At 39.7% G+C, this 18,936-nt stretch overlaps 1 protein-coding gene across 1 annotated transcript in view; it reads left to right on the top strand.

Annotated features, from left to right (window-relative positions):
* The first annotated feature begins 9,695 nt into the window (after nucleotides 1-9,695).
* CLYBL (citrate lyase beta like) overlaps nucleotides 9,696-18,936 on the top strand; it is a 133,282-nt gene continuing 124,041 nt past the window's right edge. Inside the window, 1 exon segment of the mRNA XM_029913111.1 lies at nucleotides 9,696-9,844. Coding sequence (XP_029768971.1) covers nucleotides 9,696-9,844 — 149 coding nt within the window.

Consider the following 18,936-nt stretch of genomic DNA (forward strand, 5'->3'; position numbering starts at 1 on the left):
CCCTCTCAGACTTAATGTCCTCACCGCGCTGCCGTAGCCTCCTCGCCCGATTTCTCAGCATCTGCCTCTGAAAAAGGTGGATGATAAGGTGTGAGGTGTTGACAACGGTCACAACTGCAGCGATGATCGCAGCGGGCTCCATGCTCGCGGTGCTGTGGCATCCGCGCTGTCAATCACCAGAAAAGTGCGCGAACTGATTGCCCGCCGGCACTTTCACGGAGGGCGGGCGGGAGTGAGGGTTGAATGACGACGGTTACCCAAAACCACCCTCGACACATTTTTTGCCCCAGCAGGCATTGGGGGCTTGACCCAGAATTCCAATGGGCAGCGGGGACTGCAGGAACTGTGGGATAGCTACCCACAGTGCACCACTTCCAATGTCGACGCTTGCCCCGTTAGTGTGGACTCACAAAGTCGAATTACTGTCCTTAGTATGGATACACACGTTTGACTTTGTAATATCGGTTCCACAAATTCGCTTTAAGTAAAATCGAACTACTCTCGTAGTGTAGACATACCCTTAGAAGCAATAAGCCTTAACAAAATATACTTGCTGTCAAAATTTCTATACCTGTTTAGACTTGTTACCTTTCTTTCTCACCCTAAAAATGATAAGAATTAGGTAAGATCTACAAAGATTTTATCTGGAGTGGGAAGAGAGTTTTATCTTCATAAAGATAAAGGGGGCTGATGTGGCACATCTGGAAATTGTATAGTTGGGTTTCACAAGTCTGCTACATAATCAGAACAGTGCAGGTCGCCAAGACATCAGATAGCAAACCCATGTAGTTTGGCATGACTCAAATACCCCCAAGCAACTGGTAACACAAATACTGACTCACCTTCTTATGTCTCAAACTCAATATACTTGGGGAATAGTTAAGGAATTTGTAGGCTCCCTTTTTGAATACCCAGCTGATCTTAATTTTGTGAATTTCCTAGGGTATATCTACACTGCAATCAGAGGTGTGATTGCAGCATCCAGCGTGGATAAACATATCCATGCTAGCTTTACCAGTACTAGCATGGCTAAAATAGCAGTGTAGATGCAATGGCAATGGCATCAGTACAGGCTGTAACAAGCACACTGGGGTCCCTAAAGTACGTACTCGCATTACTGACCCATACTGAAGCCCATGCCACCTCATCTACATTGCTATTTCTAGCCATGCTAGTGCAGGTAAAGTTAGTGAGGGTTTGCCTACCCAAGCCAGAGTTTGAACCCGGATTGATCATCTGTCACCCTTGGAAACAGAGAGGGCTGTGCTGTTGTTTTGCTAATGGAGAGTGAGTTGTTTGAAGAACTCCACTAACAATGTGGATTTCCTTACAAATAGGGGTTGTTGTTGTTTTTTAAATGTTTCTCCTACTTAGGCATTTCTTAAGACCTAAATAAATACAAATAAATTGAACTTGAACCCAGTGAACATAGGGTATGTCTACACTAGAAATGCTACAGCAGCGCAGCTGCAGCTGCAACGCTGTAGTATAGACACCTGTCACTGGTGTAAATCCACCTCTTCTACAGGCAGTAGCTAGGTTCTTCTGTCGATCTAGTGGTGTCTACATTGGGGTTAGGTCAGCTTAATTGTATTGCACAGAGTAGTGTAGACAAGCCCTAAGTAATGCAATGAGGAAAACTCTTCTACTGATTTTTTTTTTTTAATCAAAGGCATACACCTTAATTGTTTTGGGAATAGATCTGTTTGTTCAAAAGTCCTATGATCCAAAGATTGAATTCTGAAGTCCCACGATATAAAGGAATCAAACTTATGCTGCCACATAACATCTTACTGTATGTTATAATTACATCAAGTATCAATATTATGTTGTACACAGACTTATTCACCAGCAGTAAAATCTAGCCCCCTTTGAAGCTAATGAGAGTTTGCCATTGACTTCCGTAGGGCCAGGATTTTATCCACACAATATGTAAGCGTGAAAAATATGGAAATGTGTGTGCAACTTCCATGGTGGTGTTTGTGGTTATGTCTAAGTGTTCCGTGTTTGAGGAAGCAGATATATTGGTTCCTTCCATGAGTGTTGCAGGAAAACTTCATTCTTGAACCAAATTTATTCATCTTAGAATAGAGAAAGATGGGGGGGGGGGAGTAAAAGAAAGATGTAAAGGTAAAATGTATTTGCACTAGCTGCCAAAAACATGGCATTGATTCATTAGGTAGATGGATATTGTTGCATGGCAATTTGGATAAGAGCAACAAAACAGTATTTAAGCTCAACAATATTATTACAAACCTCAGTTACTAAACTTTTGAATCAAGTAGCACATTTAAGAAATTGCATTAGGACCACATTCTTCTCACCTTATGTGAGTAGTCCCACTGAGTTCAATGCTGTTGTTTTTGTTTTGCTTAGATTTAAGAAAACAAAACAAAAAGATAGCAGAAATGTGTAGACTGGTGAGTTAGGACAATGATAAAGTGCTCAATTGTGGTGTTCCATTTTATGTAAAATGATTTAAAATGTAAAGATGAAGCATTATAGGTAAGCACCTACATTAGTTTAGTACCCAGCACCGAGATAATATGTAATCCTAGATTATCTGCATGCTTAAAATGTACCTATTTTTTCTTAATAATCATTTAAAACACTCTAACATCAATTTAAATTAGCTTGTGCACACATGTAATTGGCATATTGTCTTTAACAGACTCCTGAGATATATGTGCCGATTCCCTCACCTCACCATATACCTGAAAAATAAATAGGGTGAAATCCTGACCCCCGCTGAATTCAATGAGAGTATTGCCACTGATTTGACTGGAAGATAGCTAATGTAACACCAATATTTAAAAAGGGCTCTAGAGGTGATCCCAGCATTTACAGACCGGTAAGTCTAACGTCAGTACCGGGCAAATTAGTTGAAACAATAGTAAAGAATAAAACTGTCAGACACAAAGAAGAACATAAATTGTTGGGCAAAAGTCAACCTGGTTTCTGTAAAGGGAAATCATGTCTTACTAATCTATTAGAATTCTTTGAAGGGATCAACAAACATGTGGACAAAGGGGATCCAGTGGACATAGTGTACTTAGATTTCCAGAAAGCCTTTGATAAGGTCCCTCACCAAAGGCTCTTACGTAAATTAAGTTGTCATGGGATAAGAGGAAAGATCCTTTCATGGATTGAGAACTGGTTAAAAGACAGGGAACAAAGGGTAGGAATAAATGGTAAATTTTCAGAATGGAGAGGGGTAACTAGTGGTGTTCCCCAAGGGTCAGTCCTAGGACCAATCCTATTCAACTTATTCATAAATGATCTGGAGAAAGGGGTAAACAGTGAGGTGGCAAAGTTTGCAGACGATACTAAACCGCTCAAGCTAGTTAAGACCAAAGCAGACTGTGAAGAACTTCAAAAAGATCTCACAAAACTAAATGATTGGGCAACAAAATGGCAAATGAAATTTAATGTGGATAAATGTAAAGTAATGCACATTGGAAAAAATAAACCCAACTATACATACAATATCATGAGGGCTAATTTAGCTACAACTAATCAGGAAGAGATCTTGAAGTCATCGTGGATAGTTCTCTGAAGACGTCCATGCAGTGTGCAGCGGTCAAAAAAACAAACAGGATGTTAGGAATCATTAAAAAAGGGATAGAGAATAAGACGGAGCATATCTTATTGCCCTTATATAAATCTATGATACGCCCACATCTTGAATACTGTGTACAGATGAGGTCTCCTCATCTCAAAAAAGATATACGGACATTAGAAAAATTCAGAGAAGGGCAACTAAAATGATTAGGGGTTTGGAACAGGTCCCATATGAGGAGAGATTAAAGATTTCAGCTTGGAAAAGAGGAGACTAAGGGGGGATATGATAGAGGTATATAAAATCATGAGTGGTGTGGAGAAAGTGAATAAGGAAAAGTTATTTACTTGTTCCCGTAATACAAGAACTAGGGGCTACCAAATGAAATTAATGAGAAGCAGGTTTAAAACAAATAAAAGGAAGTTCTTCTTCACACAGTGCACAATCAACCTGTGGAACTCCTTGCCTGAGGAGGTTGTGAAGGCTAGGACTATAACAGGGTTTAAAAGAGAACTAGATAAATAGATAAGTCCATTAATGGCTATTAGCCAGGATGGGTAAGGAATGGTGTCCTTAGCCTCCGTTTGTCAGAGGGTGGAGATGGATGGCAGGAGAGAGATCACTTGATCAACCCGTTAGGTTCACTCCCTCTGGGTCACCTGGCATTGGCCACTGTCGGCAGACAGGATACTGGGCTGGATGGACCTTTGGTCTGACCCAGTATGGCCATTCTTATGTTCTTATTTCAATGAGGTCAGGATTTCATCCAGAGTTTCCTCAATAGCCTTCTATAAACTAAGGGCCCTATTCTGTAATGAACTGGTCATCTTCAGCTCTGACTGACTTTAATCAGGAAGTTGAGGGTCCTCAGTGCCTCAAGGGAAGCAATCAGTACCTTGCAGTATTGGGCCCCCTAATTAAAAAAGGCACCATGTACCTAAAAAAAAAAAAGACACAAATTTCCCTTAGCCAAGCATCTTCCTGTTTCAGACAGCATTTCTTGTGATATTCCTTGAGTTGCTGCGTTATCTCGTCAATTGTCTGTGTAAATTAATCTGTCAGACAGCTTCATTAGATAGTATTCATTATACTAAAAGAAATTGCATTACAACTCAAATGTAGCATGACCTTTGCTGAAATGGACTGGTGGAAAATAATATTGCAGAAGGCTGAAGTGCATGTCGGTGTAAAACAAAGCACGTATATCAGTCTGGCAGAACTGTCAAGAAAACATTTCAGCCCAGGCAAAAATCTGCTAACCCATTCTTGCCATAAACATCAAATACACACACATCACACCACTCCCTTCCAAAACAATCACACACACCCCTCTAAAGACTGCCTTTGACTTCAGTGGGCTTTGGATCAGGTTGTTCGCAAGCATCGTGACTAACATCTTTTCCCCAAATAGACGTGTTCAGCCTACCTCAGGATTGTAAATCCACGTCTTATCTTATATTTTGGGGAGATTCGTTCCTTTCTTCTTTTTCACAATATGCATGTGATTTTGCTCAGCACTAAATTACTCTCTGCATGTTTTGTGTTAAGAGATGAAGCTATACTCTAGTTTTGATTTTGAACTACTTTGTTAGATTCTACTTTGCACATGACTTTGCTTAGGCCTGGTCTACACCTAAAATTTAGGTTGACCTAGCTACATTGCTCAGAAAAATTTCACACCATAGTTAGGTTGACCTAACCTGCAGTAGATGCAGCTAGATCGACAGAAGAATTCTTCTGTCAACCGATGTACTGCCTTTCGTGGGGGTGGATTTACTACAGCAATGGAAAAGCCTCTTCCGTCACTGTAGTACGTGTCTACATTACAGCGCTCTAGCACCCTAGCTGGAGCGCTGCAGCAGCACGGCTGTTGTGCTTGTAGTGTAGACGTACCCTAAGTCTTTTTTAGTCCTTCTATCTGTTTTTCTGTCTTTCAGTAGATTATTGTGCTGGTCTCTATGCTCCAGTTTTTTTAAATTTAGATTATATTTCCTATTAATCCCAAACTCATTGTATTAAAGAGAAGAAATGGTGCTTTGCAGAAAGGAAATTCTGTTGAGGCTTAAACTAAATATTTAGCAATAGCTTCTCAAACTGTTTTTAGACAGAAGATGTCTTTTAAAAAGGCACTTCTCTTTTAAAACTGCACTGGAAATTAGTGAATGGTCTTATTCATAGGAGTGGAAAATACTGTTGCAGCTGTTCATGGGACCAGAGTATTATTTCCATCAGCAGTGATTGGTATATGAGGTCCCAAGGTATTCTGTTTAATGTAATAGCATACTTTTTATCTTTACAATAAGGTTTCACTGTTTGTTTTTAAATTTATATTTTTTTGTCTTTTAAAATATGGAAATATTTTATATAATGATTGTTTTGGGGGAAATTATTTATTGTTAAATAGGTAATCCCACAAAAACAAGGTTATCAAAATCCTCACCTGTCCATCTCTGTGTTTGACACTGCACACTCACAAAGTTGTTGAAATATGCTCCTAATTCCAGATTAGCAAAACCATCCTCTCCTTTCCTTCTTGTACTGCATTCTCCGCTAGCCTGATTTGTAATGTTGCAAGGCCATATTAAACCCTGTATTTCCTATGTGGTTTCCTGTACTTTCAGCTGAGCAGTTGGACCAATCTGTCTAGATTTTATGGGAACAGTAATGAAATTTAGCACTTAGTCAGCAGCATTCATATACACCTCTACCCCAATATAACGCGACCTGATATAATACGAATTTGGATATAACGCGGTAAAGCAGCGCTCCGGGGGGGGGGGCGGGGCTGCGCACTCCGGTGGATCAAACCAAGTTCGATATAACGTGGTTTCACCTATAATGCAGTAAGATTTTTTGGCTCCCAAGGACAGCGTTATATCGAGGTAGAGGTGTATTAAAACTATTTTTAATGAAGCTGCATAATAAGGCCAAGATTGTGGAAGACTAGAGTCTACAGCTTCTTCACACAATGCACAGTCAACCTATGGAACTCGTTGTCCCGGGATGTTGTGAAGCCCAAAAATATAAGTGGGTTAAAACAAAAAGAATTAGATAAGTTCACGGATGATAGGTCTATCAATGGCTATTAGCCAAGATGGTCAGAGATGCAATCTGACTGCCAGAAGCTGGGAGTGGATGACAGCAGATGGATCACTCGGTAATTGCCCTGTTCTGTTCATTCTCTCTGAAGCAGCTGGCATTGGTGACTGTCAGAAGACAGGAAACTGGGCTAGATTGACCATTGGTCTTACCCAGTATGGCTGTTCTTATGTAAGCTAGGCTCCTAAACCCATATTTAAGCATGTGCTTGATCTGCAAAAGTGCTGAGCACCCAATATCTGCTGTTTAAATGAATGTCCTAAATAAGCCTTAGTCTTGCTATGTGAGGAAATACAACAAATACATCAGAAAACTCAGGTTAAAACTGTAGTCTGTGAGATCCTTGTGCTGCTGAAGACTTTAGTTCCAGAAATGTCACTGAGAGTAAGGCCTGGTCTACACTACGAGTTTAGGTTGAATTTAGCAGCATTAAATCGAATTAACCCTGCACCCGTCCACACCGCCTCTTCCTAGCCTGGTTTTTCAGGTCCTGGTTCAGCATAAACTGCACGATAATGCATGAGATGTTTACAATGTTCATGACTGCTGTCTTGAGCTGAGCGGGCTCCATGCTTGCTGTGGTATGGCGTCTGCACAGTTCACCCAGGAAAAAAGGCACGAAACGGTTGTCTGCCATTGCTTTCACGGAGAGAGGGGTGAGGCTGTACCCAGAACCACCAGCGACAATGTTTTTTTGCCCCATCAGGCATTGGGAACTCAACCCAGAATTCCAATGGGCGGGGGAGACTGGGGGAACTATGGCATAGCTATGGGATAGCTACCCACAGTGCAACGCTCCGGAAGTCGACGCTAGCCTCGGTACATGGACGCACACCGCCGAATTAATGTGCTTAGTGTGCCCACATGCACTCAACTTTATACAATCGGTTGCCAAAAATCGAATTCTGTAAATTCAGAATAATCTCGTAGTGTAGACATACCCTAAGTGTCTGGATTTTAACCAGATCTGTACTTGCTTCCAAGAGAAAGTGAAGAAGAGAGAGAATCTTCATCAAGTTTGCCCTGACCTAAAAACCCTGCAGGAGTTGTGAATGGCTGGCTAAATTCAGTAGCTGAAAGGCCTATATTTGAGTTGTCTCGAGCTGTGACAATGACTTTTTTTTAAAAGACAAAGGGATCACACTGAACATTTAGCTACCAGTGTTTCTTTCTCCCCCAAAAGAAAAAAAATGTTAAAGGGCCTGCTCTGGCTTTCACTGAAGTCAGTGGAAGTTTGTATCTTTTAAAATGTTAGGCTTTTATTTTGTAGGCTCTTTTTGGACTGCTGCAAACACATTTCCTGTTTTTATGAAATTTCAGGGTAAAAATCAGTTGTTGGCTTTTACAAGACAGCACACACAAATTCTGGAGAGAGGGGGAGAGAGGTTCTTAGTGGAAAAATGTTTGCAAATGATAAAAGCAGCATGTGATTTAGCTTCAAATGAGAACTACACAACGCTAGGGTGACCAGACAGCAAGTGTGAAAAATTGGGACAGGGGATGGGGGGGGGGGTAATAGGAGCCTATATAAGAAAAAGCCCCAAATATTGGGACTGTCCCTATAAAATCAGGACATCTGGTCACCCTACACAACGCCTATACTCAGTAGAATTACCCATGTTCCTAACTTTTTAGTTTTATAATTTAAATATATTATTTATAGAACAAACTTTTCATCTTCAGTGGTAAGGAAATATATATTCTGAAAGCCTGGGTGTTCTGGCACTTCAGTAATGCAACAGTACATTTCTAATGTTTCCATAACTGTATCCTCCATTTGTTTTCTCAATATCACTGGACCAGATTCTGTAAATGACCCTGTCTCTTCAACTGCTCTTCCAGTACCCCTCTGCTGACTTCTCTTCCCATTTCCTCCTCTCTGTAAGCATCCCTCAGGGCTCTGTCCTTTGTTTCCTTCTCTTATTCCTTTTTATTCTGTCCTGCATCACCTCATTCACTTCTATGTGTTCAACTATGCAACCATCTCTATGCTGAGAACTTACAATTCTAACTCCACACTTCTCCCTTTGTGCTGTCCTACATAACTGACTCTCTTGACATAGTCTTCAGCTCAAGCTTACCATGACCAAAAGCAGGCTCCTTATTGTTCTCCTCAGACTTTCTCACTTGTACCATTCTCCAGCTCTGTGGAAAACACCACCATCCTCCCTGCCATTGGATCATCTTTGACTCTTGTCTTTGCACAGTCAGGTGGCTACCAAGTTTTGCAGCTTCTTCCTCCACAACATTTGGAGAGTCTGATCCATTTTTTTCTATCCCAATGCCTGAAATGACTGTCCACGCCCTGTTGATATATAGATAGATAGATAGATAGAGATAGATATATATATAGATAGAGATAGATATATATTTTTTTTCACAAAGCAAAGTATGCTAGTCATCATACGAACAAATAGAGACGTGGTCCCTGTGCTGAAAAATTTACAATATACATATCGATAAGACAGGCAATATGGAGAATGGGAAAAGGGGGGCAAGAGTTTCAGTGAAAAGATCACGTGTTTTGCTGTGCATGAATCATGGTGAATATGATTGTTTTAGAAAACAATAGTGTGTTAAAGAACGAAAGTGATTAAATAGTGTGGGTGAGTAAAAGAGGGGAAAGAATCAGGAGAGGAGGATGTGGGGAGAGGAAGAGAAGGAAGGAGGTTGGTGAGGGAATGAGGATGAAAGGAAGGAAGAGAGAGGAGGAAGATGAGGTAGATGGAGGACTAACAATGTTGCCTTCAGTATAGAACAAAATGAACAATTTAAACAAATAATTAAAGCACTTCACTCTTCATATACTCCTCCAGGCAGTTTTACATCCATTATTAGATACTACAAGTGAAGAGAGAGAGGAAAAAATAAAGGAAGAACTAAAAGAATCAACATTGACATTAATGCAAGATAGCTTGTTGAACACAGGAAATGTCCCATTAATAGCTCCAAGACAGGAATACTGTGTTCCTGCTTCCTGCTATTGATCCTATGTCCAGAAAGAAAACTGCAGAATATTGTGTCCAGATTGCTGAGGATGCCATCTAACAATGCAGAGAAGAGTATAACAAGGGAGGTCTTTGCCATCTGCTCAGACAGTGAAAAAGATGAGAGAGCGTCTCAGGTGCAATCATCCTGCACTTTTTATGAATGGATGTTCAGTACACTGTTTCAACTGAGAAAGAGGTAACAGCTAACACAGTCATAAAGCATATTGTGAAAATACAAAACATCTTCTGCAGCTATGACACAGGGCGGCTTCCCCTATAGGCTGGAAAGCCTGGGGCTAGACCAACCCTGATTACAAAATATGCCCCACCTGAGAGGCATCAGGCACTTCCCTATAATATGGAGAAGGTGGCTGCAGTAAAAAGGGGAAGCCTAGGGAGCTCTAGCTATGCTGGTGAACACTGCAGGGAGGTGAAAAAAGCCTCTTGCAGGACGGTGACACCAAGAAGCTTGGAGGATAAAGCCCAGTGAGCAGGAGGCTCCTGGGAGACAGGAAACCCTGACTTGGATGGGACTGGATGTCAGAGTCCCAGTGAGGGAAAGCTGTGAGGTCTGGCTTGGAGATCAGACCAGGATGGAAGTAGAGCCCTGGGGATGAGAGAAAATGCCAGAGCTAACTGGACTTTTTCTTTGTGTTATAGAATCATAGAAATATAGGATTGGAAGGGACCTTGAGAAGTCATCAAGTCCAGCCTCCTGTGCCAAAGCAGGACCATGTAAACCTAGACTATCCCTGACAAGTGTTTGTCCAATCAGTTCTTAATACGTTTTTTTTTTAAAGTTTGGAAGGGATATAAACCCTCAGGCCTTAATCACCGCTACTTAAAGGTGTTAAGATTAATCTTCTCCTATGGGCAGTTATTCTGTAATTGCAAACTATGGGGGTTTCTTGCACCTTTCTCGAAAGCATCTGGTACTGACCATTGTTAGAGACTGGAGTCCAGACTAAATGGACCAATGGTCTAGTCTGTTCTGGCAACTGTCCTAAGATTGGACAATTGAAGTCAGAATATTGATTTTTAAAAGTCCTATAATCTTGTGATCCAGCTCAGTACTAGTTGAGTGTATTTTTACTCACATTTGATTTGGTTGAAACTTTAGAACAGGCTAGGTGCCAAAAAAGTTTATAAATCAATAAAAGCATATCAGTCACTAGATGTATTGGTAAATAGGTAGAAGATGGAAAACTCAGTTATTGTGTTTTAGTTACAGAATTGCAAATTTTCATTTTGGATAACAGAATCCTAGAAATGTAGGGCTAGAAGGGGCTTAAGAAGTCATCAAGTCCAGCCCTCTGTACTGAAGCAGAACCAAGTAAACCAGACTGTCCTTGACGGGCGTTTGTCCAAGCTGTTCTTAAAAACCTCCAATGATGGGGATTCCACCACCTCCCTTGGAAGCCTATTCCAGAGCTTAACTACCCTTATAGTTAGAAAGCTTTTCCTAATATCTTACCTAAATCTCCCTTGCTGCAGATTACTTCCTTCAGTGGACACAGACATCAATTGATCACAGTCCTCTTGTAACAGCCCTTAACATATTTGAAGACTATCAGTGCCCCCTCAGTCTTTGTTCCTCAAGACTGAAAATGCCCATTTTTAAAAATCTTTCCTCATAGGTCAAGTTTTCTAAAACTTTTATCATTTTTGCTGATGTTCTCTGGACACTCTTCAATTGTCCATATATTTCCTAAAGTGTGGTGCCCAAAATTGGACACAGTACCCCAGTGGAGGCATCACCACTGCTGAGCAGAGCAGGACAATTACTGTCTGGGTCTTAACATACAACACTCCTGTTAACACAGCCCAGAATGCTATTTTCTCCACTGTATCACAATGTTGACTCATATTCAATTTGGGTTTGACTCCCAAATCCTTTTCAGCAGTTCTGCCACCTGTCCACTTATTTCCCATTTGTAATTTGCATTTGATTTTTCTTTCCTAAGTGAAGTACTTTGCACTTGTCTTTAGTGAGTTTCATCTTGCTGAATTCAAACCAGTTCTCTATTTGTCAGGGTCATTTTAATCCTGGCCTCCAAAGTGGTTGGAACCCCTTCCAGGTTGGTGTCATCTGCAAATTTTATAAGCATACTCTATTATCTAAGTCATTAATGAAAATATTGAATAGAACCAGATCCTAGACTGCCCCCCTTTGGGACCTCACTAGACACGCCCTCCCAGTTTGACAGCGAATCATTGATAACTACTCTTTGAGTATGGGCTTTTAATCAGCTGTGCACCCACCCTGTAATAAATTCATCACAATCACATTGCTCCAGTTTGCTTTTGAGAATGTCAAGTGGGACTGTGCCAAAAGCCTTAGTAAAATCAAAATATATCACGTCTACTTCTTTTCACCTATTTGCTAGCCAGTAACCTTGTGAAAGAAATATATTATATTTAGGCATTTGTACGCTTGAGGAATAAGTATGTTTTAAGACGGGAATCATATACTTGTGTGCTTTTTGTTTAATTTCATAAAAATGAGGGAGTGTGATGTTAGTGGTTTTTCTTGAGCTGGGGAAAATCTCAAGCCCTCTGTCTTGTAGAGATACTTCAGTGTGTTTTCCCTACACAAAGAGCAATCAGGTACTTTAAATATGATGAGATTTATTTTTTGATTGTTTAAACTAAACAAAAAAGAAAGAACAAATATAACATCTCCAAGAGACAGCATAATGTGTAAGAGACTTGCTTTGTAACAGAAGCCATTTTGAGCCAACTTACAAGGTGTGTTCTATAGAAAAGCTAGGCAGCGCACTTTACTCCTAAAGGTGCAATGCAGAGGAATCAGTCTTATGGCTACAAACACCACACTGTTAAACTTGTTTTCCTTTTCTTTGAGGGCCCCCTGTGCATAATTTTGGAAGGCCTAATGATCCCTCTTCTTTCCTGTTTTAATGCTGCTTTGAAGCCTTATTTTGTCACACAGACAGTCCTTCTAGTTGATGAAGAATGGAATGGCCTCCCTTCAGAACTCATCAGTGCCCCTTCTTCACTCTCCAGATGGGTTAAGTGTTGGATAAGCATCACAAGTTGATTCCTTTCCCCTCATCCCTACCCCATGGGGGGCTGAGTGGCCTGCCTTTGCAACACGCCTATTTTTCTTTTTCTAAGAGTCTGCAGCAATTGCTGGCTCAGTTGGCTGACTTTAAATGTAGGAAGGTATAACAAGTAGACAATTACAGCAAACATTTCAGGTTTAAAAAAAACAACAAATCCGTTACAGTACATGGAGTTTAATTATAAATCATGTTGTTTAAAAATTATATACACTCATACATCGAGCACAAATGGCAACCTGCCTTTTGCTTTCGCGCTAAACACCAGCAGCACAACCAGCAGTGGCAGCAATAGTATCCTGTTGAAGAGGGCATTGGGTGCAAGCAAAATTTACGTTTCTCTGAGAACATAACGGTAGAGAGTTCACAGTGATAAAATGAAGAGAGCATAGGACTTCTTTAATGGATAAAGAAGTGGGAGGATAATGGAATCATTTAACTGCCTCACATTACTTGATGTATGAAGGTGGATTCATGAGTAGTTCCCATAACGTTTTGCTGGTGGTTTAGTACACAGCATCATTACCAAGAGAAAAGACTAAAGAACTGCAGAGGACAGGACACTGGGCTCGTTTTTTTTCTTCTGTTTTTAAGAAAAGCATGTCTTTGATGAGGTATAGCTGCAGGGTATCGTTTTACATTTTATGTCAGCTACCTTTTGTCAGAGACTCATTATTGATGCTGTACTCTGTTTTAATTCACACTTCTCTGCTAATCAATTACAGCGTTTATCCATTAATCAGGTATTCTGACAGGGTCAATAACTACTTTTCAGTTTTGTGGGCTGATGCATGTTATCAAGCAAATAGCAACAGTCAGTAGATTAGTTTGGAACAGTATTATTTTCACAGGCTGTTGGACATCCAGAGGGGTAAACATCTAATGAGGTTTTTGGTGATTATCCTGTTGTTGGACTCCCTATCGAAAACCTTAACTGCAGAACTCAACTTCACTGGGGCGTGGGTGTGCATGCATATCTTCCTTTCTATTCGTCTGTCTGTCTAATCTCGATCTGTGTGCATATATATCTTATATAATGTGCCCACTCAACTATATAATTTATAACAGACTCAGATGTGGTAAATTATCACAGGAATTAAAGGTTTTTCATTTTAGCAAGTGGTGTAGATAACAGAGGGGGCAACATTTAATTGGACAGTTACAGTTTTGGTAGTTAAGTTACCATCTATAAGATGGTAACAGGTTTCAATTATCTTTTTTATGACAGATGTACCAACATTTAATTGTTTCTCATCAAGTGTGGAAAGAAAAGACACTTCTGTAGATTTTTCAATTCTTCTACATGTCACTTAGCTGTCTGCACCATTGTTTGAGCTCCTTTCTCTCATCCTTTTTGCAGCAATGAGTTGTGTCATTCCCTCATGATCAGCACTTTTGTTGTCTTTGTTTTTTGCTGTACCTCAGAAGTCCATCTTTTCTTTCATCTCCTTCCCATTCATGCATGAGGGAACAGTTGTGCTCTGTTGTGGGGATGTTCCGCTGGATTTCAAACAGTAGGGTTTCTTTTTATTCTGTTCTAAGTAGTACAATAGGGCTGAATGTCTGTTGCAGAATGCACACACTAATATGCCAGGTTATTTGGTTTCTAAGAAGTCAATAAAAATGCTACATTTAGGCTCAGTACTTGGCTTGCTTTTTTGCTGTTTGCCTTTCAGTCTTCAGTTATAAATCTGTTTGTTTGCTTCTGATTATAAAATATAATCCTCCATATTAAATCCAAGCGTGGAATCAACAAACACTTAGGAAAAAATGTTACTGGCGTTTGAGTTTTTCACATTAGCAGATTTGGCATCATCCCTGATAGGGAAGTGAAAACTGCCGCCAGATCTAATTAATGAGGACTATAACAGGGAGGGTGAGGGGGGGGGGAAAGATGTGATCATGAGTTGGTCTTGGCAAAACTTTCCTGTTTTTGGAGACTTAACAAGTCTTTGCATTTAGGAAAGGTAGCTTTAATGAATTTAGTTGTGCAGGATTGTTTTCTTTTCTTATATCTGTACTTGATTTATAAATTCTCAGAAGCCATCTCAACAGCAAAAGGCTAAAGACGTAAAATGCTAGATATATCTTGAGACACTTTGTTCTCATATTCAGGAGCAGTCTTCAAAATCCTTCTTAATGAGGTCATAAAAGAAAAAAAATCGAACAAGTGGTACTTGTGTACCTCTCTAGGATGTGTCATCGAGGTCACTTGCCACTAGGTTATCCTATTTAAAAAGGGATTGGGATAGTTCAATCAAGCATTGCATTAAGAGAGAGACTTTGATTAATTCCTTCTCTTCTGTATTGTGCTATGGATAATTTCAGTAAATTTGTGGTACTTTCTTCTTAGTCGGTGTTGAGGCTTAAAGTTCTTGATGCATCATGCTGAGTATTAGCATTTATTGGTCCTATTTGGCTCTACTAAAGAGGAGAGTAGGCTGCAGACAGCCCTCTAATCTTTGACAAGTGAGGCCATTCTTTCAACATTACTGTTATCTCTGGTCATAGAGAGAAAGTGTTCTGTTACAGGTTTGCTGCAGGACCAAATATTGCATGTAAAGGAAGGGGAAGAATAAACAGTAAGTAGGCTAATGATTTATTGCAGATTTTATTTTTTATTTTTTGAAAGTAGAGACTGCTTTTATTTAGAAAGTCACAGTTTAAATAACTTTTTTGGTTTCTGGCACACTGGGACAAAAGTAAGGAAATGCAATGTTAAGCTGCAACCTTAACTTTTGCTGACGTGGGAGAATTAAAGTAGAGCAAAACAACGCAAGACTAATAATAATTATGATTTTATTATTATTCCCTGTGTGACCTTAATTTTATTTCAAATGTTGTGAATTTTGACTTTTAATTTCCTTGTTTGCTTTAATTCTCTTTTTTTAAAGTGAAAAATATCTTTTGCGACAATGTCTAAAACATGTTGTACCCGAGAGAGCAGGAGAGTTTCTTAGCTAAACATGCACTTTTTAGGCTTGTTATAAGTCTTTTTAACGTTAAATATTCATATTTGGATTATGAAAAATGTATTTTAAACATTTTAAAAGTCATATATTTACTTTGTTAAATATACTTTGCTCTCTTTCAAAATGCTCATTTTGAAAACGTGTGGTAGTTACTCTGGAGACCCAAGGCCTATTGGAGATACACATATCTAGGCGCTCTTTAAAAAGTGGATTTTTGACCTGATAGACCATAACGGCTCCCAGGGAGCCACTATGGTCATTGTGTAAATCCTTCTTAGTTTTCAGTTTACTCACTTGATATACCGTAACGACTCTTAGGGCCGTTATGGTCTATTGTGTTAATCCAGCTGCGGCGCATGCGCACAAAGCCTTTGTGCCTAAAGATCCTCAGGAAGTTTTGTTGGGAGAGTAGTATCCATGCACAGGATTTCTTCCTTTCTAACTGAAAAAAGTGGTGGCTTTTCCTCATTTGCTTATGACAACAGCCAAAAGCACTAACACACATTACAGACAAATGGACAGCCAAGTATTAGATTTTTTAAATGAGCTCCTTTGAAGTTATAGACATTCAAAAAATCATCTGAAACCTCTATATTAAATAATCATATTAATAACTTTAAAAGAGACACGCTGATTTTTTTTTTAATTTTACACCTAATATGTAATATGTCAAGCTTCTGCCCAGAGGGATTTTTTGACAATTGAGTTATTGACCCTTGAAAACAGGGAGTTGTAAGTGAAAGGCTGATGCAGTCGTAACTATAGCAACACTGACAGTGTTGCTGTAATTGTTAATTATTGTAAACAGAAAAATTAAGAAGCCTTTCTTTTTTTTAAAAAAACCCACACTTTTATTGCAAAGTGATGACATCACCATACAAATGTAGTATATACTTCATTCTCTGAATGTTGTTAATATATGTTATTAATGAAAATACTTGGAAAAATACTGAAGAGGGAAAGCACACAAAACATTAAATATCACTTAATAGTATGAATATAGTGGCTCTGTTCTAATGCACACTAGAACCTATTTAGTAGACAGTTTAAACAATTGCTTTGTACTGTCTAGGTCAGACTGAAAGTTATGTTTACATATCTCATGTAATTTTCATTCTAGGTGTAGTGCATTGAAACAGTAATATTCCTGCTAGAGCAGGTCCCTCCATTTATTTGGAATTGGTGTTGATTCTTTAGTGCATGGAGGGGAATGGTTTAATTTATAAATGACTTTGCTTTGACCATAGTTACAGGGGGGGAGGAGGGGTTGGGCTTTTTTTTTTTTTTTTTTGTGGTCTTTCACAGAGCTATATTTCTATGAAAGGCTGATTGGTGCTTAGATTCCATGACAATGAGCACCTTAGACATTCAGACTGTCTCTGAACTGTGACAGGGTCCCCAACGCCCTCCAGAAGCTTAGGAAAACTAGCCTACATTAAGCATTGCTTCAATTGAGGGCCCCCTGGGAATTGAGGGTCCCTTGTGATGGCAGGATCCTCAGCACATCCAGGGCCATCTTTTTGTATACCAACGTTTATTGTCTGTGCTATCATTTTGGTTGCTGTTCACAACTTTCTTTACAAGCTTGACCAGTAGTGAAAGAACATCAATTGAAAGAACTTCAAAAGTAGAATGATCCCAGAAAATATAGCCATTTCTGTTGGTGGATAATTCTTAGCTCATTTGGGAATATGACCAAGGTATTGGCCCTCTCATCCACAAAGACTATATTCAGGATTTTCTGTGGCTAGTGTAAAATTAGAGAAAAAAGACTTTGTTACCATCACATGGGATGTCTTCTGTGCTCAGGTTGCTTACAGGATCCTGTCTTGATCTTGAGAGTCTGGATGCTTTTTTGATCCAGTTCTGCTCCTTTTAATCCATTTTCCAACAGGAATTGTAAATGCCTGTTATATATAAATTAGGTCCTCCTTAATATTTAATGTGAGCACAGCAGGTATTTAATATAACCATAAATGACAGTAGTTCTTCTGTCCTCTTATCCTTTGGAATGCCCAAAACATGGATATTTTTGTATCTAATCTAGCTTTCTATTTCAGCTCAACGGTCAGTTGCTAAGCTTTCCTTGGCCAGTTTTTTACATAATAGTTTTTGTTTTTGCTCAGCCATCTGTCCCTCTATTAATTGTACTTTTTCTCTGGTCTCCACCCAACCCAGAGTTTTGACAAAATGGCTCTCTTGGGTTTTCAAGCTAAAATTTCCTCTATTCATTTCCTATAGTTGAGCACTTATACCATCATAATTTTAAGCATTCCATGGGCATAGTTGCCAGCTTCTGCAGAGGAGTTCAGAATCAGTGGTTCTGCATCACGAGGTGATATGGTTGATACTTTTGGCAAAGGACTGAACAAACATACTTTTATTTTTTAGCTTTATCCTTTTTTTTTTTTCCCCTGACACACTGATGTTGATGTCAAAAGGAAAGATTGTTACCAGCAAATCACTGAGTGGGGCAACTGGGTATTTAGGGCAAAGCTATAGGATTTCAGAAAAAACATTCTCTTCGGTTAGCATTCACGCTCCCACCTCAGTTCACGAATTAAACTTTCATTCATTTCCTGGGGTTTACTCCTCCTCCTCCTCCACCTCCTCAGTCATTGGTTGTGAACTCACTCACATTGGGCCCTGATTCAGCAGGGTACTTCACCATATGACTTCACTGGGACTACACACATGCTTAATATTATGTATGTGCTTACATATCCCTTGTCCTTGCCTTCACTCTGAAACTCTCCCTTCTCTCTAACTCCTTTCCCTGCGTGTATAAAAATACTTTTGGTTTCTCCCATCTTTAAAGTACCTATCCATGACCTTTCCTGTTTCTCCAACTATTAGTCTATTTCCTTCGCTTTACCTTTGAACTCATTTATCTGGATGCTTATTACTATTGCCTTTTCTTCTTCTCTTCTAACAGTCCTTGGATCCACTCCAATCTAGTTTCCACCCTTTGTGCTTCACTGAATCATCTCTCACCAAAATCTCTATTGACTTCATTAGGCCTCAGGACCTTTACACCATCCTCAGCTTCCTTGACTTTCCCCTGCCTTTGGCACTGTTGAGCCCTTCTTCCCCCTTGACATTCTGTTCTTCTTTGTTTCTCCTGGTTCTTCTTCTGCCTCTCTGACTGCTGATCCCTAAGAGTGTCTTTCACTGGTTCCTCCTCCATTCTACTCCCCCTCTCCTATGGGAATTTGCCAGGGCTCTGTCCTTTACCC

Source organism: Terrapene carolina, unplaced genomic scaffold (assembly GCF_002925995.2).
Source record: "Terrapene carolina triunguis isolate 2854851 unplaced genomic scaffold, T_m_triunguis-2.0 Scaffold21, whole genome shotgun sequence".
Classification (NCBI taxonomy): Eukaryota; Metazoa; Chordata; order Testudines; family Emydidae; genus Terrapene; species Terrapene triunguis.